This window comes from Harpegnathos saltator, unplaced genomic scaffold, assembly GCF_003227715.2.
Source record: "Harpegnathos saltator strain DR-91 unplaced genomic scaffold, Hsal_v8.6 scaffold173, whole genome shotgun sequence".
Lineage (NCBI taxonomy): Eukaryota > Metazoa > Arthropoda > Insecta > Hymenoptera > Formicidae > Harpegnathos > Harpegnathos saltator.
The window spans coordinates 706791-723138 of NW_020229954.1; the positions used below are offsets into that span (position 1 = coordinate 706791).

General features: G+C 46.1%; 2 protein-coding genes across 2 annotated transcripts; one reads left to right on the forward strand and one right to left on the reverse strand.

The window, feature by feature from the left end:
- The first annotated feature begins 772 nt into the window (after positions 1–772).
- Rpn8 (regulatory particle non-ATPase 8) lies at positions 773–2944 on the forward strand. The gene is made up of 5 exons (XM_011154612.3): positions 773–1039; positions 1158–1250; positions 1335–1513; positions 1667–1870; positions 1960–2944. Exons 1-5 carry the CDS (start codon positions 865–867, stop codon positions 2263–2265), a joined length of 957 nt encoding a protein of 318 aa, XP_011152914.1. The 5' UTR covers positions 773–864; the 3' UTR covers positions 2266–2944.
- A 186-nt stretch (positions 2945–3130) lies between these two features.
- atk (artichoke) lies at positions 3131–15939 on the reverse strand. The gene is made up of 11 exons (XM_025297214.1): positions 15693–15939; positions 12013–12228; positions 10656–11826; positions 9647–10353; positions 8317–8641; positions 7388–7654; positions 6792–6945; positions 6292–6504; positions 4890–5691; positions 4300–4658; positions 3131–3891 (listed from the first exon to the last, which is right to left on the reverse strand). Exons 2-11 carry the CDS (start codon positions 12174–12176, stop codon positions 3368–3370), a joined length of 4686 nt encoding a protein of 1561 aa, XP_025152999.1. The 5' UTR covers positions 12177–12228; positions 15693–15939; the 3' UTR covers positions 3131–3367.
- Between the last annotated feature and the right edge of the window lie 409 nt (positions 15940–16348).

Genomic DNA, 16348 nt, shown 5'->3' on the forward strand with positions numbered 1-16348 from the left:
ATCGTATGAAGCTTCTGCATTATTATCTCGATATATCTCGATTATTTTCTAGACGATAGCTCTTCGTCTGATGTTATTAAAATGTTTGTAACGTTCCGACTGAGTTTTGCCATTAACAATGTAATACTATTAGTATCTCGTCATAAATTATTAATTGGACAGTTCTCCATGATACCAGCTAATTAAAAAAGCAATTTTGGCAAGACCCGATACAGAGAATCTATAAAAATGAACAAGAAAGAGCTTCTCTATCCCTTGGCTTTTTTGTGTTCCGTTTTTTGACATATTTAATTTTTAATTTTTAGTCTTTCGTATTATAACTTTACTTAATTGCCATTACTTTAAAATACATTAAGTCTTCGATGCGAGTACTAATTATTTTCTAATCAGGGAAAAAATTTGAGGCCATCACACATACTTTCCTCGTTTCGATTCGACCGTCCGTAACCATGATTATTTGAAATGAATGATACAATTGTGTCGAAACCTTAGTGTTTCATCTTAGAGGCCTTCTACAATAAGCAATTAGTCATAAGCTATAAGCAAATTGACCAATCACAATTGATTATTTCAAAAATAATCGACTGTGGTCGGTCAATTTGGTTACAACTTATGATTAATAGTTTATTGTAGAAGGCCATTACAGAAAGTATGTGTGATGGCCTTTAACTGCAGTAGTGCAGTAGCAATATGGCTGCCAATTATGACGTCATTGAAGGAACTAGATGCTGCCGCAGTGCACTGAACGCTAATAACTGGAACATCTTTTCAGCACTGGTAGTATGTGTTAGAACATAGCCTAGACGATTCCACGAAAGCATTGTAGACCCCGCTTTATTCGAGTCCATTTAAGTTTATCCAAAAATGCCGAGTCAAGAGGTCGTGACAACGAAGGTTGTGGTGCACCCGCTGGTGCTGTTAAGCGTAGTGGATCACTTTAATCGTATGGGAAAAATCGGAAATCAAAAAAGAGTGGTTGGTGTACTTTTAGGCTGCTGGAGAGCTAAGGGTATCTTGGATGTGTCAAACAGCTTTGCAGGTTAGGGATCTGGTCTTAAAAAAGTTTGAATGTATCTTGATACATTTATATTTATAATAATGTTTACACGTTATAATAATGTTTACACGTATTAAAAGAATAAATCTTGATGTTTCAGTACCTTTTGATGAGGATGACAAGGACAAAAGTGTATGGTTCTTGGACCATGATTACCTCGAAAACATGTATGGGATGTTCAAGAAAGTTAATGGTATAGATTTACAGATGATTAGTACATACAAGTTTTACAAGGTAAAACGAGAATTTTGATTGTTACGCTTTGTCATCTTTTTAGCTCGTGAAAAGGTAGTAGGTTGGTATCATACAGGGCCCAAATTACATCAAAATGATGTTGCCATTAATGAACTGATAAGAAGATACTGCCCCAATTCAGTTTTGGTAATCATTGATGCCAAACCAAAAGATCTTGGTCTTCCTACAGAGGCATATCAGGCAGTTGAAGAAGTACACGATGTATGTTTATATACATATATATATATTTTTTTTAAGTAACATACATATACATACACATATATATATACATATACATACACATATATATATACATATATATATACATATACACATACATATATATATATATGTATATTTTTTTTATTCACATAGGATGGTTCTCCAACTTCTAAAACTTTTGAGCATATTCCTAGTGAAATTGGCGCAGAGGAAGCTGAAGAGGTTGGAGTAGAACATTTACTGAGAGATATTAAAGATACCACAGTTGGTACACTAAGTCAAAGAATTACAAACCAACTACTTGGTTTGAAAGGTCTTCATGAGCAAATCCGGGAAATTAGAGATTATCTGCTTCAGGTATATATATCTCTATTTGTGGTATATAGCCATAGCAGTTTTAGTATTTCATTAGTTACCAATTGTTCACACAAGTTCTGCTCTGACAGGTTGGCAGTGGAAAATTACCAATAAATCATCAAATTGTCTATCAGCTTCAGGATATATTTAATCTGTTGCCAGATATGACCCAAAGCAGCTTTGTCGATTCGCTATATATTAAAACGAATGATCAAATGTTGGTTGTATATTTAGCGGCTCTTGTTAGGTCCATAGTAGCATTACACAATTTAATTAACAATAAGTTGACCAATCGTGATGCTGAGAAAAAGGAAACGGATAAGAAAGAAACAAAGAAGGAAGAGAAGAAGGAAGAAGAAAAAAAAGAAGAGAAGACGAAAACCAAGAGTCAGTGATCGAAGTAATTTTGAACTCGCTCAATCTACGCGATCGAGACTGTTAAAGTTGGAAATGTATTATTGAATCCGTGTGTAATAGTCAAACGTGTCTATGGTTTGTACAGAAAGTCGCACTCGCATTTACAACGATACTTGAAGTAAGTACCACGAGCACTACAAACTGGCTCTCGAAATTGTTTCTGAGAATTCATGAGAATACCTCTGATTAGACATAAAAAAGGAAAAAGGAAAACGATAAATTCGGCACTTCAGTCCTTCGAGTGTGATAAATGGTAATATATGTATCACGTGAGAGATTTAGGATTAAGACATTTTTACAGATCATCATTGTAACTATTACAATATTTTCGGCGTTTTTATTGTAACAATCCGTTAATATATCTATATAAACAACAATAGTAATCTATATAAGAAAATGTGACACAATTTTATTGATTTTGATATTATTGAACGACTCGATATATTGTCGCGATTGTCAGTCAATCTCTGCGACGCGCTTTCCTCGATCATTTCGAACAATATTGCATTTGAGATTCTCGTATAACAACGCGCATGATATAAGGAACATGATAGTGATGATATAAGGAGCATGATAGTGGAAGGTATATTTTTTTTTCGGAAACTCAAATCTGCCTATGAAGAAGAACGCATCACTAATAAAATGACCGTTTACTTATATCGTTTTATTTATCGTTAATATACAAATGCTCTCTATTTATATATATATATATATATATTTCATATGTAATACTTTAGCAAAAAAAAAGGGAAGTAAATATTATAAAAACATGAGTACACACACACACACACATACACACGCGACTTTTATAATACCTGCATCGTTGATTCCCGGACGGGACAGGTATAACGTACCGCGCAACTGTATACATTGTTCGTCATAAGAGCATGCCTGCACACGCAGTGTGCGATTTCAGCACTCACATACAAGAATATTCATTGGCAGACTTCGCTTGCATTGTGTTTAATTGTCTTTTACGAAACAAATCCGACGAACACGAACCGTCCTTACGCTTCGTTACGGTTGTCCCCAAGACAGAAGAAACGAGAAAACGACGGAGTCGGCGAGCTCCAGGTATCCTTACAGCAGGACACTCCAAACGAGCACGAATAGCCATGGACTAGCGTCGATCTTCGCGACACCGCCGTAAACTACGCCCACGTAAGGTTCCAAGTTCGTGTCGTTGTAATGTTGGAAATACCAATTGAAAGGACCGTCGTCCGTCACTCTGGCTTCCTCATCGACGATGAACGCCTCGTTCTGGCCTAGTGTCCTGTCGTCAACGATCTCGGTGTTTTTCAGAGTGCTACCCGTGACGAACTTCTGCCTCTCTCTCGACGGCTCGCCGAGATTTCGGTCGAGATGTGGCGAGGCGACCTTTGTGATCGTGGATCTGCCGAGGGGACGAAAATTCACTGTTGGTCCTGAGGATGGCACTTGCCCGCCTGGGATCAGAAACGCGGATAAGGCGGACGCTTCCGTGCCTCGAGAAGTGTGCGAGATCATCATGGTTGTGGTTTCCTTGGGACGACTTAGCGCCGGGGTCGTCACGGACGTTAAGAAGCGCGAAATCGGCGGGTTCGCCTTCGTCGTGTACGAATCGTCTGCAATGAATGGAACTTTGTTGCGATGTGTCTTACACGATTTTTGAAGCTTGTACTTGTTGATATTATGTTACTGTTAGCTGACGTTTATTGGCTTTTGTTGTTAGAGAAAGCTATGTTTTTCTGTACATTATATCGTTATACAGATTTTAGCATAACTTTTTGGGAAAGTTGTATTTCTCTCTCTCTCTCTCTCTCTCTCTCTCTCTCTCTCTCTCTCTCTCTCTCTCTCTCTTTCAGGACGCTGTTGAATTCTTGGTACTTAGATTTTGGGGTTATTGTCGGGAAATTGTCTCGCTTTTCAAATTTCTAGATTCTGATTTTGCAGTGGCGTTCGCTATTTATGTCAACTCGAAGACTTCAAGATTCATTGGCTAATTCGTAAAGATGCGAACGAAACAGACTCACCTTCGTCGTAGAAATCGGTCGTGCTGCTTAAGTGACTCGAGTCTCCTTCGTATTCGGAGACTTCAAGGTCCCACTTTGCAGTGCTGCTTCCTTTTGGCGCTACCTCCATCGTCGTCGTTACGATTTCCTTGGCGGTCGTTGCTTTCCTCGACTCTGTCATCGTCACTTTGGGTGTCGTCCAAATGATTCTGCTGGCGGTTTGTACCTGCGGTTTCTCGATGAACTTAACGTTTTCCGTGCTCACCTCTAGACTCTCACTGTCGTAAATTTTCGTGGACACCGACGTCTCATGAGCCTCTTGTGATGTCTCCTCCACGACTATTGGCTCTATATTTTTCGTTGTGCTCGGTGTGCTAGAGCTAGTTAAACCAAAAAGAAAGATCAGTCGGAAAAGTAGATAACGATATAGGGACTTCGAACTTGAAGAAAAGTAATTCAAAGAAAAGCGCGCTTTCTAAGCAACGAAAACTATGTCGAAAACTATGAACTATGAACCATTTGCGTTGGCATTTATTCAACAAATTTGTATCTGAGTATCTGAATGTTCAAAGGCTGACAAAGAGGATCGTCAGTAAAATTCGGCTGGTCACCTAATTTTGTTAACGTCAGTCGAGATTTTGCGGGACTCGAAGGAGCTCATCAGCACGGCCGATCGGTCCAACGTCGACGCGGTCGATAGTTCTTCCCGCTCCCGCTCCGTTTGCGATTTATTGGTAGTTCTAGGAACGGTGTTTTTCTCCACCTTGATCACAGTGCTGTTGCCGCTCTTTCGAACGCGTTCCTCCTGCGGCATGACAGTGCCGCTCGCGTTCGACGACTTCGTGACGTTCTCGTACTTCGCGCGTTTCTCATACATCAACCTGGGATCGACAATCGGCACGAAGCCACTCTGAGCGCGTGGCAGGGGTACGAAGCCACCCCGGTGAATCTCGGGCTCCGTCGGCGGGAAGAATCGGTAACGTCCGCGACCTGGTCTGCCCGACGACGACGAGGATTCCTTCCTCTCGGCTTTCCTGCCCGAGTGTCCCCAAAGGTTGAAATTCAGGCTCGGTAACGGCACGCCAAAGAAGGTAAAGCCGGAGCTACTGGGCGACGGTGGCATCGCCGGATGCTTCTTCACCGGCGACGTCGCGTTCTTCTGTTGACTCTGATGCTGCTTCTGCGTCTGCGACGGCGACGGCGGCGGCGGCGGCGGCGACGGCGGCTGAATGATCTTCACGGTCTGTGTGGGCACGCTGGCGGTGGACACGCCGGGTGGTGACATGCTCGTGTTATCCTGCTGGTAATCCAAGTACTCGTAGAAGTAATCGGGGTCCTGAGAAATGGACGGCTTCTGCGTCGAAGAGTCCTTGAGGTTCATCCAGAGTGGCACCGTCTCCGTGATGCCGAACGCTGCGAAATATCGATGTGTCGTTAATTGATTTTTAGGTAAATCAGGGTGTTAATCGAAGCGGTCATCCAGGCGGAAAGGAGATTATACATAATTATGTAAAATTATATATAATAATATATGGCTCCTACATAAATCTTGTCTTTGTATGACCATATCAAATGTAATTATACATACATATCCAAATGGAAAAGATGCTATTAAAGCTATGAAGTAAAAGAAAATTTAGTTTCATTCACGGATTAAACATCACGGATTGCCACAAACATAAGCAGTCACTTTAATTGTATTTATACAACAGCATTTTTTCTATATGAAAAAAGACAAGATTCATATATAATTATATATCGTTCTTTTCTCGGGCAGATAAAAAGACGCAAATTTATAGTAAAGAAATTTCAATAATAAAACCAACAGTAGAATCGAAATTCTCTCTCTCTCTCTCTCTCTCTCTCTCTCTCTCTCTCTCTCTCTCTCTCTCGCTCTCTCTCTCTCTCTCTCTCTCTCTCTCTCTCTCTCTCTCTCTCTCTCTCCCCCTCCTCAGAACAGAAGATCGACGGTTTATCTCCTCTTGTCTATCTCCTTGTTTAATATTTATTTACCGGATGAAGAAACCGACGGCGTAGCGACGTTAATCATTTCGGTTTCGCAACCTGGATGAACCGGTTCCGCGTATCTCTCACGCTGGCAGTCCTGACGCGACAGTCGGAGTTCCTTGAAGAGAGAACCATCGGCACAACGGGGTCCTTCCGTGGAAGCCTGCTGCAGCCATCCTCGCAGCCAGAGCATGCCGCAAGAGCAGGATAACGGGTTTCCTTTTGCAAGAGAAACGGAAAAAAATATGGACGATTACCAAAAAGGTATAAAATCGACCGTTATATAGCCGAGTTTACTGGTTCCTTTAATCTATCTTTCTTCTTCATCAATTTCTCTTTCATTTTCTTTTTTTTATTCCGAAATGAACGATTACCGAGAAAGTATAAAATCAACCGTTATGTAGCTTCCTTGAATTTACCGGTCTCTTTTAATTCGTCTTTCTTTTTCATTCATCCCTCCAATTATATTTGTGTCAATTGACTTAAATCTACGACGGTTTTCCTACCGTCGATGTCCAAAACTGCGATGTTCGATCGCAGTCTCTTGAAGGCGCTCTCGGAGACCGCGGTCATGCGATTGCTTCGCAGACTCAACACCCGTAGCCTCGGCATGTCGTCGAAAGGCGAGCCGTGCACCGCACATATGCGATTATTGTCCATCTGCGCACATAGAAAGGGAAACGTATGTAAAGCGGCTCGGCTATCTCTCACCTAATTAACGATGCGACGGGTGTACGAATAATTGCTCCGCCGGCAGAGAGCGGTCCGTTTCGCATCGCGGTTCGCGCGTCGAGTTTCACTCTCGACGAGAAAGTATTCGATTCTATCATAGCGAAAAAAAGAAAAAGAGAAAAACAGGCCCTGTATTGTTGTTCCACGTTGTTTTTCCTTTACGCGTTATTACGCGCCTAATCGAATTATCCTGCGCGTCCGCGCACAATTCGAGCGCGTATTTCAAGGATGCCTGTAATGATGTGCACCAGGAATCGGTGCAGCGAAATATAGAAAGCGCGACGTTGCATTCCATCGTGAGGCATCGGAGCGGTTAATCTCATTAACGCTAATTAATTAGCCGCAAATTAATCGAGAGAAGAGCGCGTACCTTCAGCTCGACCAGCCACTCCATAGCCGCCAGACTATTGCTGGAGACCCTGGACAGTCGATTATGGCTGAGATCAAGGACCTCTAACGAACGGAGGCTCTCCAGACCGACGTACTCCAGTCCGGAAAGATGATTGTGACTTAGATTAAGGAACAGCAGGTGTGGTACGTTAATGAAGGCATTACCGGCGATTTCCTGAATGCGGTTTTCCTGGAGCTCTGCGCTCTGCAGCAACGGCAGCTCGGTGAAAGCGCCGCTGGGGATGGACTGTAAAATCACGCATCGGAACGTCATTTGTTGCTCCGATTCTACGAGACTCGCGATATATGCAGAGATCGAACGATAATGAAGCGGAATATGTTACCGTGTTTCGTGCAACTTGTACGCACTCTTACGTTATGTGATAAATGTAAATAACATTCTTATGCGTGTGATATTTATACGAGAATAAATTTACATGACGATACGCTTGATATTTCTTCTAAAGATCTTAATAAAAAAGCTTAATATAAAAATTTTTCAGAAATATGTTTTGCAATATTATTTTCTAATTTTAAGAATCTTTTACGATACGATAAGAAGTATTTGAGGAAAAATGTGTTATCATCAACGACGTCCTTATTGAAAATCGAGATATTGCGATGTAAACTATCTCGAAATTTTGTAACCTGCAGTCGGTTCCTGCCGAGCCTGACCAGGCTACGAGAATAAATTTATATGATGGTGCACTTGATATTTCTTAAAGATCTTAATAAAAAAGCTTAATATAAAAGTTTTTCAAAAATAAATATATTTGGCAATATTATTTTCTAGTTTTAAGAATCTTTTACGGTACGTAAGAAGTATTTGAGGAAAAAATTGTTATTGTTAATAACGTTCTTATTGAAAACCGAGATATTGCGATGTAAACTATCTCGAAATTTCGTAACCTGCAATCGGTTACTGCCGAGCCTGACGGCCTGCAGTTCCGGTAACGCCCTGATCGCATTTCTTTCGATTACTCGCAGATCATTGTTCTCCAGATCGATTAGGGACAGCCGCGGTAAGCCATCGAACGCGCCCTCCCGCAGTTCTCGTATACGGTTTCTGACCAGCTTCAGTTCCAGCAAGGACGACAGGCTGCTCAGCGTTTCCGGAGATAGGATGTTCAGCTTGTTGAAGCTCAAGTCGAGGACCCGAAGAGCTGTTAAGCCGTGCAGCGATCCGGGTAACTCGGTCAAAGTATTGTGCGACGCGTACAGTTCGCGAAGGTCTCTGTAACGAGTTTTGACATTGTCGCCGTTTTGTCCGCACGGAATCATTAGAAACTGTGTCCCTCGCCTTTCTCAAACGCGCCAGCGCGAGGAAGAATTTAGGGACGCGTGAGAGATTCAGACGTGCGCTTTCAATTCGCTCGCGATGTCGCTCGTCGTCTTGACGCTCGCCGTTTTCACGCACACGCGTTTTATTCGAGTTAAACCCGGAAAACGAGTTCTCTTCCGACGAGACAGATGGGACGAGACATTTTTCGCGTATAACGTGAGAAGAAAACAAGAGAGAATACATATCGTCTGCGCACAATCGAAATTCGAAAAAATTCGAAGAGACGTAATGAAACCGCGTGTGCGAAAACGAGTCGAGATACCGCGAATTAGGCGACACGCCAGACCGATGCTATACAACGACGTGAAAGAGATATTAGCGTGCGCACGAAGAACTTTCTAGGTACCAATTTGCGAGTGATGCAATCAAGTAACCGCGAGTGAAACTGCTTTTCCACTAGAACACGAGACGAGCGCGAGGTAACGAAAACGCGGGGAAAACTGCGGGCTCGATATTAGATTTCGAGTCATTTTCTTAATCAAGATATGCCGCGGTAAATTAATATTTTCCTTCTCACACGGCAGCACACGGAAATGAGAACCGAGCGTCGTATAATGTCGGGATCAAATTTAAGAGAGAGAGAGAGAGAGAGAGCGGGCTTTAATGATTAATAAAATTAAGCTGAAATTTATCACGATAACCAAAGAGGAATGCAGTACAACTTTTATGTATTACATTATATTATATAAAAACCTTTTTTTAATATATTTATATAACGACAAATTTATATTCTGGATATTTTTTCGAGAATATTCGTCAAAATAATATTACTTCATATTTTTGTCACAAAATATAATTGCGAAAATCCTACTTCTCACTTCACCCGAATTACGCCGTGAAAATCCTATTCTTTTACGCAGGAAAAGCTTTTATCGAATATTTCGATACGTTTCTTACCTGGTATTGGTGAAGGTGGCGTGAGGAATTTGGGCAAGATTGTTTCTGCTAAAGTCGATTCTCTGCAGCCGTACGTTTTCTTGAAAGATGTCCGGCCGGAGGACCTCCACTCGATTGCCGCGCAGATTCACGTCCATCAACGATTTGAGCGGCCGGAAGCTTCGTCCATGCAACGTGACTAATCGATTGTACCTCAGGTCCAACTGTTCCAATCGGCCGAGCCCGTCGAAGACGCCGTCTTCGAGAAGCCGCAACGCGTTGTAGCCCAGATTCAGTCTCCTCAGGTTCGGCAGATCGGCGAGCGTGCCGGGCGGAATCCTTTCGATACCGTTCGCGCTAAGATCCAGCGATCGCAAAGCGGGCAGGGCTAAATCCTGCGAGGATACCACCGGCAAAGCGACGATGCGGTTCATCGGCATGTGAAGGTGTTCGATGTCCTTCGGCAGACCGGGCACCACCTCCAGCATGCGGTTCCAGCCGACGTCCAGCTCGTACAGGTTTGTTAGGTGACGAAAGGTGAGAGGATGAAGGATGGACAAGGCGTTGCCCGACACGTTCACGTGCTCCAACGCTGGTGTGTTGAGAAAGGACTCGGGCTCGATCAGGCTGATCGCGTTACCGCTGAGATCCAGTCGCCTGAGACTCGGCAGATTCGTCAGCAGATGCGGCTCTATGTGACGGAAGTAGTTCTCCGAGAGATCGAGGCCCTGAAAGCAATGTCTCGATCAGGGTGCAAATGTAAAATTATACAAAATAAATAAACACATCGAATCGAATTATATAAAACACCAATTATTACGCTGTCATATAGTCACAAATAGCAGAACTTGATCTGAACGCACGATCATCACGTGCGATTGATGAAACGAAGCGTGAGAGCGTTAAGGATTAATTCAACTGGAAATTAAATCAATTGGAGAGCAGAAAATTGGAGAGAAGAAATGGTGTTCTTCAGAGTCTCTAGAAGAATCTGCTGATGCGGTGAAATCGTAGGCGACGATGTTTTTACCTTCAACGCCGGCAAATTCCAAAAGGGAGCTTCCAGCAGGTTTGACAGGGAATTGTTCTTCAGCCGGAGCTCCCTGAGCGCCGGCATCGCTGTGAACGTCTCCCTCTGCAGGAACGCCAGTCGGTTGTGATTGAGATGCAGCCTCTCCAAAGTAGGATGGCCTCTCAGAGTGCCAAACGGTATCTCTTCCAGCTGGTTGTGACTGGCATCTAGGAACTTCAACCGCGGCAAGGCCTCAAGCACCGAGCGTATCTCGGCCACGTGGCTCAGGTCGTTGTTGATCAGCCACATCTCCTCCAGCACGTTCACCGCACGGCGCGGGAAGAACTCCGGGTGGATCCGGTGAATCAGGTTGTGATTCAAGTCCACCGATTTGAGGAGCGGCACCCGTTGGAACGCTCCGGCGAATATCTCCGTGATGACGTTGCGCGACAGGTAGAGGCGCGACAACACCGGCAGATCGACGAACGAGCCTTCACCGAGGCGATTGATACGGTTACGGTCCAGACGTATGATCGACAACGACGGCAGGTCGACGCACGCACGACCGACCATGGCGGCGTCGACTATCGCGTTGCCCGCCAAGGAGACCTCCTTCAGGTCCGGCAGATCGATCGCCGCCCGCGGGTGGATCCAGTGGATGCCGGAGTCGGTGACGTTGATCAGTTCCAGCCGCGGTAGACTTCGAAGGAGACCGGCTTCCAGCCTGGTCAGCCTTGGACTACCAAACACGTGCAGCTGCTCCAGATTTGGGATGTCACGGAAGTTCCTGGGCGCGAGCTCCAGCAAGGCGGGCGAGTTGATCTGCAAGTACCTGAGCTTTGGTAGACTGGAAAACCTTGGCAGCCGCTTCATTACGCGGCTCTGCAGCGTCACCGCCTCGAGACCCTGCAGGTTCTCCAGACTGTCCACGGGCAAGGACCGTAAGTCTGGCTCGACGATGAAGAGCTCCAGCAGCGAGTCGTGCAGTCCCTCCAGCCAGCCGGACGACACCCTTTCGAGACGATTGTTACGCAACATCAGGCGCAAGACGCGCAGGGTCGCGAACACTTTGCCGGGTAGACTCGGCAAGTTGTTGTTCTCCAGGATCAGCTCATCCACCGGTCGGTCCACGTAGTGGCTCACCGCCTTGAGACCCTCCAGTACCTTCGGTAGCTCGCTATGACTACACCTACGTGAAGTCATACGTGAAGCCGAGTGAATACGAGTCTCCATTGACGTGTCAGTAATTTGTCGTAATAAGATAATATCAAGAAATAAATGCTTCCAAAATTACAATGAAATTTGCTCTTTTATAGGATCCTAAAAAAAAAATAAGAAGACGCTCGACTCGTCTCGTGCGCGTTTGTCCACTTGCCATATCTGAACCTCCATGTCGCGCGTCGAGCACCTGCATGGCAGTATCCTCTCCTGAGGCGGACATCCGTAATCGGGGTCCAGTTGGGCGCCGGCGCCGATGGAGCGCAACGCCAGAAGCCAGCCGACTATCAGAAGCCCACCGCCTTCCGATGGCCTGACCATCGCGCATTTGGACCGTAGTTTACGACCAGCACGAGCAGCACTTCCACATCTTCTGCAACATGTATCCCGCCGCGCGTGGCGGGGGTGCGAATCTGAAGGAGAGCCAGGAGAACAGGAGCGTTCGTCAACTAACGCTCGTCAACTAGAGAGTATCGCTTCGATCGTGCACGCAAGCACCGAAAGTCATGCAATTAAGCGTCCACATTCGAAGCTTTTTCAGACCGTCCTTTTCTAGATTAGGTAGGCCGATACTCAGGAGCATATCCGGACTTTCCTCATTTCCTTCAGCCGGCCGACAACAGCCCGCTGCGCGGCGCTGCGCGGCTCTGAGCGTCGTGCCGCGCAGCGCCGTGCGTGATTTATCGTCGCTGAATGACGCGCGTCGGCAATGTTATTAGGCACAAAGCTCGCTACATTTTCTTTTTCTCGGCTGACGAGATAGTGAGCCCGCGGGAAGTTAACGAGATTGCGCGAATCTGAGCGTTGAGTTTGCGCATTCTCGAGCAGTTTTCGAGAGAACTGTCACACCTTGAAATACGACATGTACAGAAGCTATTCACGAGCAGAATTAACACCAGTCATTAACGTCATAAACTTTCTGTAAACGACTGGACACGTGTCGCCCTGAAAGATCCAGCTGAGCAATAAGACAATTTCAAATTAATCTTTTGCGCTCAAGAGGCGACTCTGCTGGTTTTATGTTAGCTCCAGGAAGTTCGTCAAATATTCGTAAAATCGTCTAGAGTTAAATCGTTAAATCGTCTTACTACTTCGCCTTAACGAAAAAGTTGTCTAGAATTTAACCTTTTGCACTTGAGAGCTGACTCTCGACGATTTTGCGAATATTCGACAAACTTCTTACAGCTAACATAAAACCCAGTGGCGACTGAAAGTCGCTCTCCTCTCGAGCGCAAAGGGTTAAATTTCGGTGCTTCTCTTCGAGACAGTGCACCTCCACTGATAATACCAAGCCAAATGAACAACGAGATAGCTTCAATATTTTAAATTATAATCATCCTTTTTCCCGCTTACTTTCTTTCTTCCTTTCCTTCTTTTTCTTTCTTTTTCTTCTTTTTTATTACTTTCTTTCACTTTTCATTGTATGAGAATTTTCTTACTCGTATACCACTGTCTCAATCTTGTACACCAAAGGGGTCACAGACCCTGTATATTATTAATATTATTAATGATTAAAAATAAAAAGAAAATAAAAATCATACGGGGGACTTCTCAAGGAAACGGACTCTCTTTTTAAATTTCCCTGCATTTTTGTCGAAACAATGCTTGTCCAGCGCAAGAACAAGTCCGCGTTGTACGTTCGTTTCGACACATGACACATGAGCCGAGATGAGGGTCGCGAGCGCGCGAACCGCAGCTAGCTAATTGCACGCGCTTCCGCGTGGGCGAGGTGACGCGTGCGAGGAGGTGACGAGGCGTGTCGCACGAGCACCCGCTCGGGATGAAACGGGACGAAACGAGGCGGCCGATGATGGTCGGATCTCGTGAGCATTTCGCGAGCCCTTGGACGGTTTGTCACGGTGCGGTGTCAGGATACGTACGTACCCTGACGCCAGGCTAGACGTGTCCATCTGTGTGCGCGCGTGTAGCGCACGTCACGGTCACAGACGACAAAATTGATGCCCCGTACCGTAAGCAAAAGCTAAAGACCGCTAGGACAATCGTCGTCCGTAATAATTGCCGCCGCACTGGGCGCGCTTGTGCTCCGGAAGGACGAGAGGCGCAGGACGCGAGCCGGGCAAAATGAAAAATTCGCAGAGCGCGCGAGGCGGCCGCACACCGCCGAGAAAGTACGCGAGAGATCTCGCGGCCTTTCGTCCTTCTCGCGACGCTCTCGTTTGCGAAACTTTTGCGTATGTCTCGCAGGAGCGATCGCTCCTGCGATTCGCTTCATTATTCGTGCGGCTGAGCGCGCTCGTCGCAATTACGCGACGCGCGACGCCCGCAAGGATAACGCCTTGCGCTCACCGTGATCGCGGGGATCTTGTCACGCGTAAACACGTGGATTTCGTAAGCGGCGCAGCGCGGCCGCAAGAGAGCAGCGAACAATCGGCCGGCCTGAAAAGTCATTCGCACGTGAACGTGACGTCGATACAGCCGCGATTCGCGAGAAAGCACGATGCGCGATGCGGTGAACACGTGCGCCGGGGAACGGTGCGGCCGGCTCCACTTCCGGATAAGGATTACGGCACTTGAAGGAGGCGACACGCTCTCCTACATGTCCCGTGTCGTCTCGCTCGAGACCGATCGATAAGATAAAGACTGCTCCGGGATAAATAAAGTTCCGGCAAGATCCTTGCGATTCTCATGAAACTCGGCCAAGTAGTCTCCCCTCCCCTCTCCTCCCCCCTCCTTTCCCCTCCGCCCCCCCCGTCGCCCGGTGTTGCTATAACGCGAATAAATGTCTGAGAAAATCTCTGGATTTTTACGTGAGATTCTGACTTATCGATCAAATTTTTCGCCTTTCATAACTCGGAATTTCGAGAAATGAGACCACGCTCGTTTTGCAGCAGAGGATACGCCTGTGAAAGAATTGAAATAAGTTCAAATAATCTATTTCGCGTGTCAAAAGCAATCTTCATTTAATTAACGGGACACGTCGGTCTCTGTGCAACACATCTTAAGGATCGCTTTGCACCAACACGTAAGTTTATTTATTTATTCGTAATATTAGGAAATTAGCGCATTCATTGCTCCGACGGTATCTCTCTTCTTCGGAACTACATTCTGAATGGAAGGTAAAAGAAAACTTTAGCGGCAAACCGGAGCGAGGAGTCGCGCAGGCGGTGCGGGGAGATTTCACTCGGCTCGAGCCGCGTTTAATTAAGCGCTTAACATACGGCACATGCTTGCTTCACGGAATGGCCCATTTGGCGATATTACGGAGAGAAGCGCTCGTTAATTGCCTCCCGAGTTTCATTACCGTCATCATCGTCGTCGTCGCGGTCGCAGCCGTCTGGCTCGGTCCCGACCGAACGATCCGACGGAGCGGCCAGACGCGATTGCAGTGAAAGTGATTCCGACTTCCTGGATGTTTCGCCGTCAGTCAGTCGGACAGTCAGTCAGATATGCCGTGCGCGTACATCTCATTTTCTGCCGCGAGTATTTTCGGGCCGCGCGTCGTTATGCAACGTGCAACAATGAGAAAGGTCGTGCACCTCTGCGCGGATCGAGCAACGGATCTCCAAGAGCGCGATTGATGGATCCTCGATGGTTCCTTTTCACTCTGAAGCGACCGACGATTTTACTTCACCCTGTTTCACCTTGAGCATGTGCGCGAAAAACCAGCTCCCGCGTTTGTCCTCGGGAAAATCTACCTTGTGACCTTTCTGAGATTCTTCCAGCGTCCGGTAATTTCGTTGTCGACATTGTATAATTATCGAGAGTAGATTGAAAAAGGACATCAGAAGAAACGGCAGGGGTTCAAGGGGGGTGGAAAGAGTGTCGTTCAGGGTACTCGATGAAAGGTTGCACTTTCCGACCTTGTAGGAGCTTTACCTTCTGCGTGAGCGCCGTTCACCCAGCCAGCGAAAGTCTCTCCCGTGGGATCCTGAAGAGATCCTCGCACGATTCCTGGCGAAGGCGAAATCCACAGGGGTTGTGCGAGATGACTTCCTGGAAATTTACTTCCACTCGACTTTCCCGCGCGTAAAACCAACGGCGTCGATATCTCTGTTTGTTCCTTTCTTTTTTTTTTTCACGAAGGCGAGTAACGCGCGTCACGGCTCTTTCTTCCGACACCCAGCCGCGCGACTCTTCGTGGTCTCGTTACGGACACGTACTAAATGCACCGAAGGAGTTGTTCGCAAAAGCGTGGCCTGCACAAACCCGAGGGGAGAAGACGACGGTGGCTGACTTGGGCAATGGCGGGTGGGACGCAGGAGAGAATTGCGAAGTGCCGGTGGCCAACCACCGTGAAGACACGCTTCCAGGATACTCTTCCCTTTCCCCACGAGTCTCGCCGCGGTACCGACGTAATTCGGCGTCGGCGAGGATTCGCCTCCCTTTCGTTCGCCTCTAGTGCGAGTCTAGGCGCGATTGTCCCGATCGAATCGCGCTCGACTGAAGAAAGATACGCAGAAGGACGAGATTGGGCGTTCTCTCAACCGCCGTATCTCTCATAATGACGTCGAGGATCTCCGAGAGCAATGAAA

Bases quoted from the DNA above. Each gene is read 5' to 3' on its own strand.
- atk (XM_025297214.1), bottom strand. From the start codon at position 12,176: ATGGTCAGGCCATCGGAAGGCGGTGGGCTTCTGATAGTCGGCTGGCTT. The intron at 11,827-12,012 runs GCAAGTGGACAA...GACTTCACGTAG, and splicing joins GACATGGAGGTTCAGATATG to GTGTAGTCATAGCGAGCTAC. The intron at 6,505-6,791 runs GTAGGAAAACCG...CTCTTGCAAAAG, and splicing joins CGCAGTTTTGGACATCGACG to GAAACCCGTTATCCTGCTCT.
- Rpn8 (XM_011154612.3), top strand. From the start codon at position 865: ATGCCGAGTCAAGAGGTCGTGACAACGAAGGTTGTGGTGCACCCGCTG. The intron at 1,251-1,334 runs GTATAGATTTAC...TCATCTTTTTAG, and splicing joins GATGTTCAAGAAAGTTAATG to CTCGTGAAAAGGTAGTAGGT. The intron at 1,871-1,959 runs GTATATATATCT...CTGCTCTGACAG, and splicing joins TTAGAGATTATCTGCTTCAG to GTTGGCAGTGGAAAATTACC.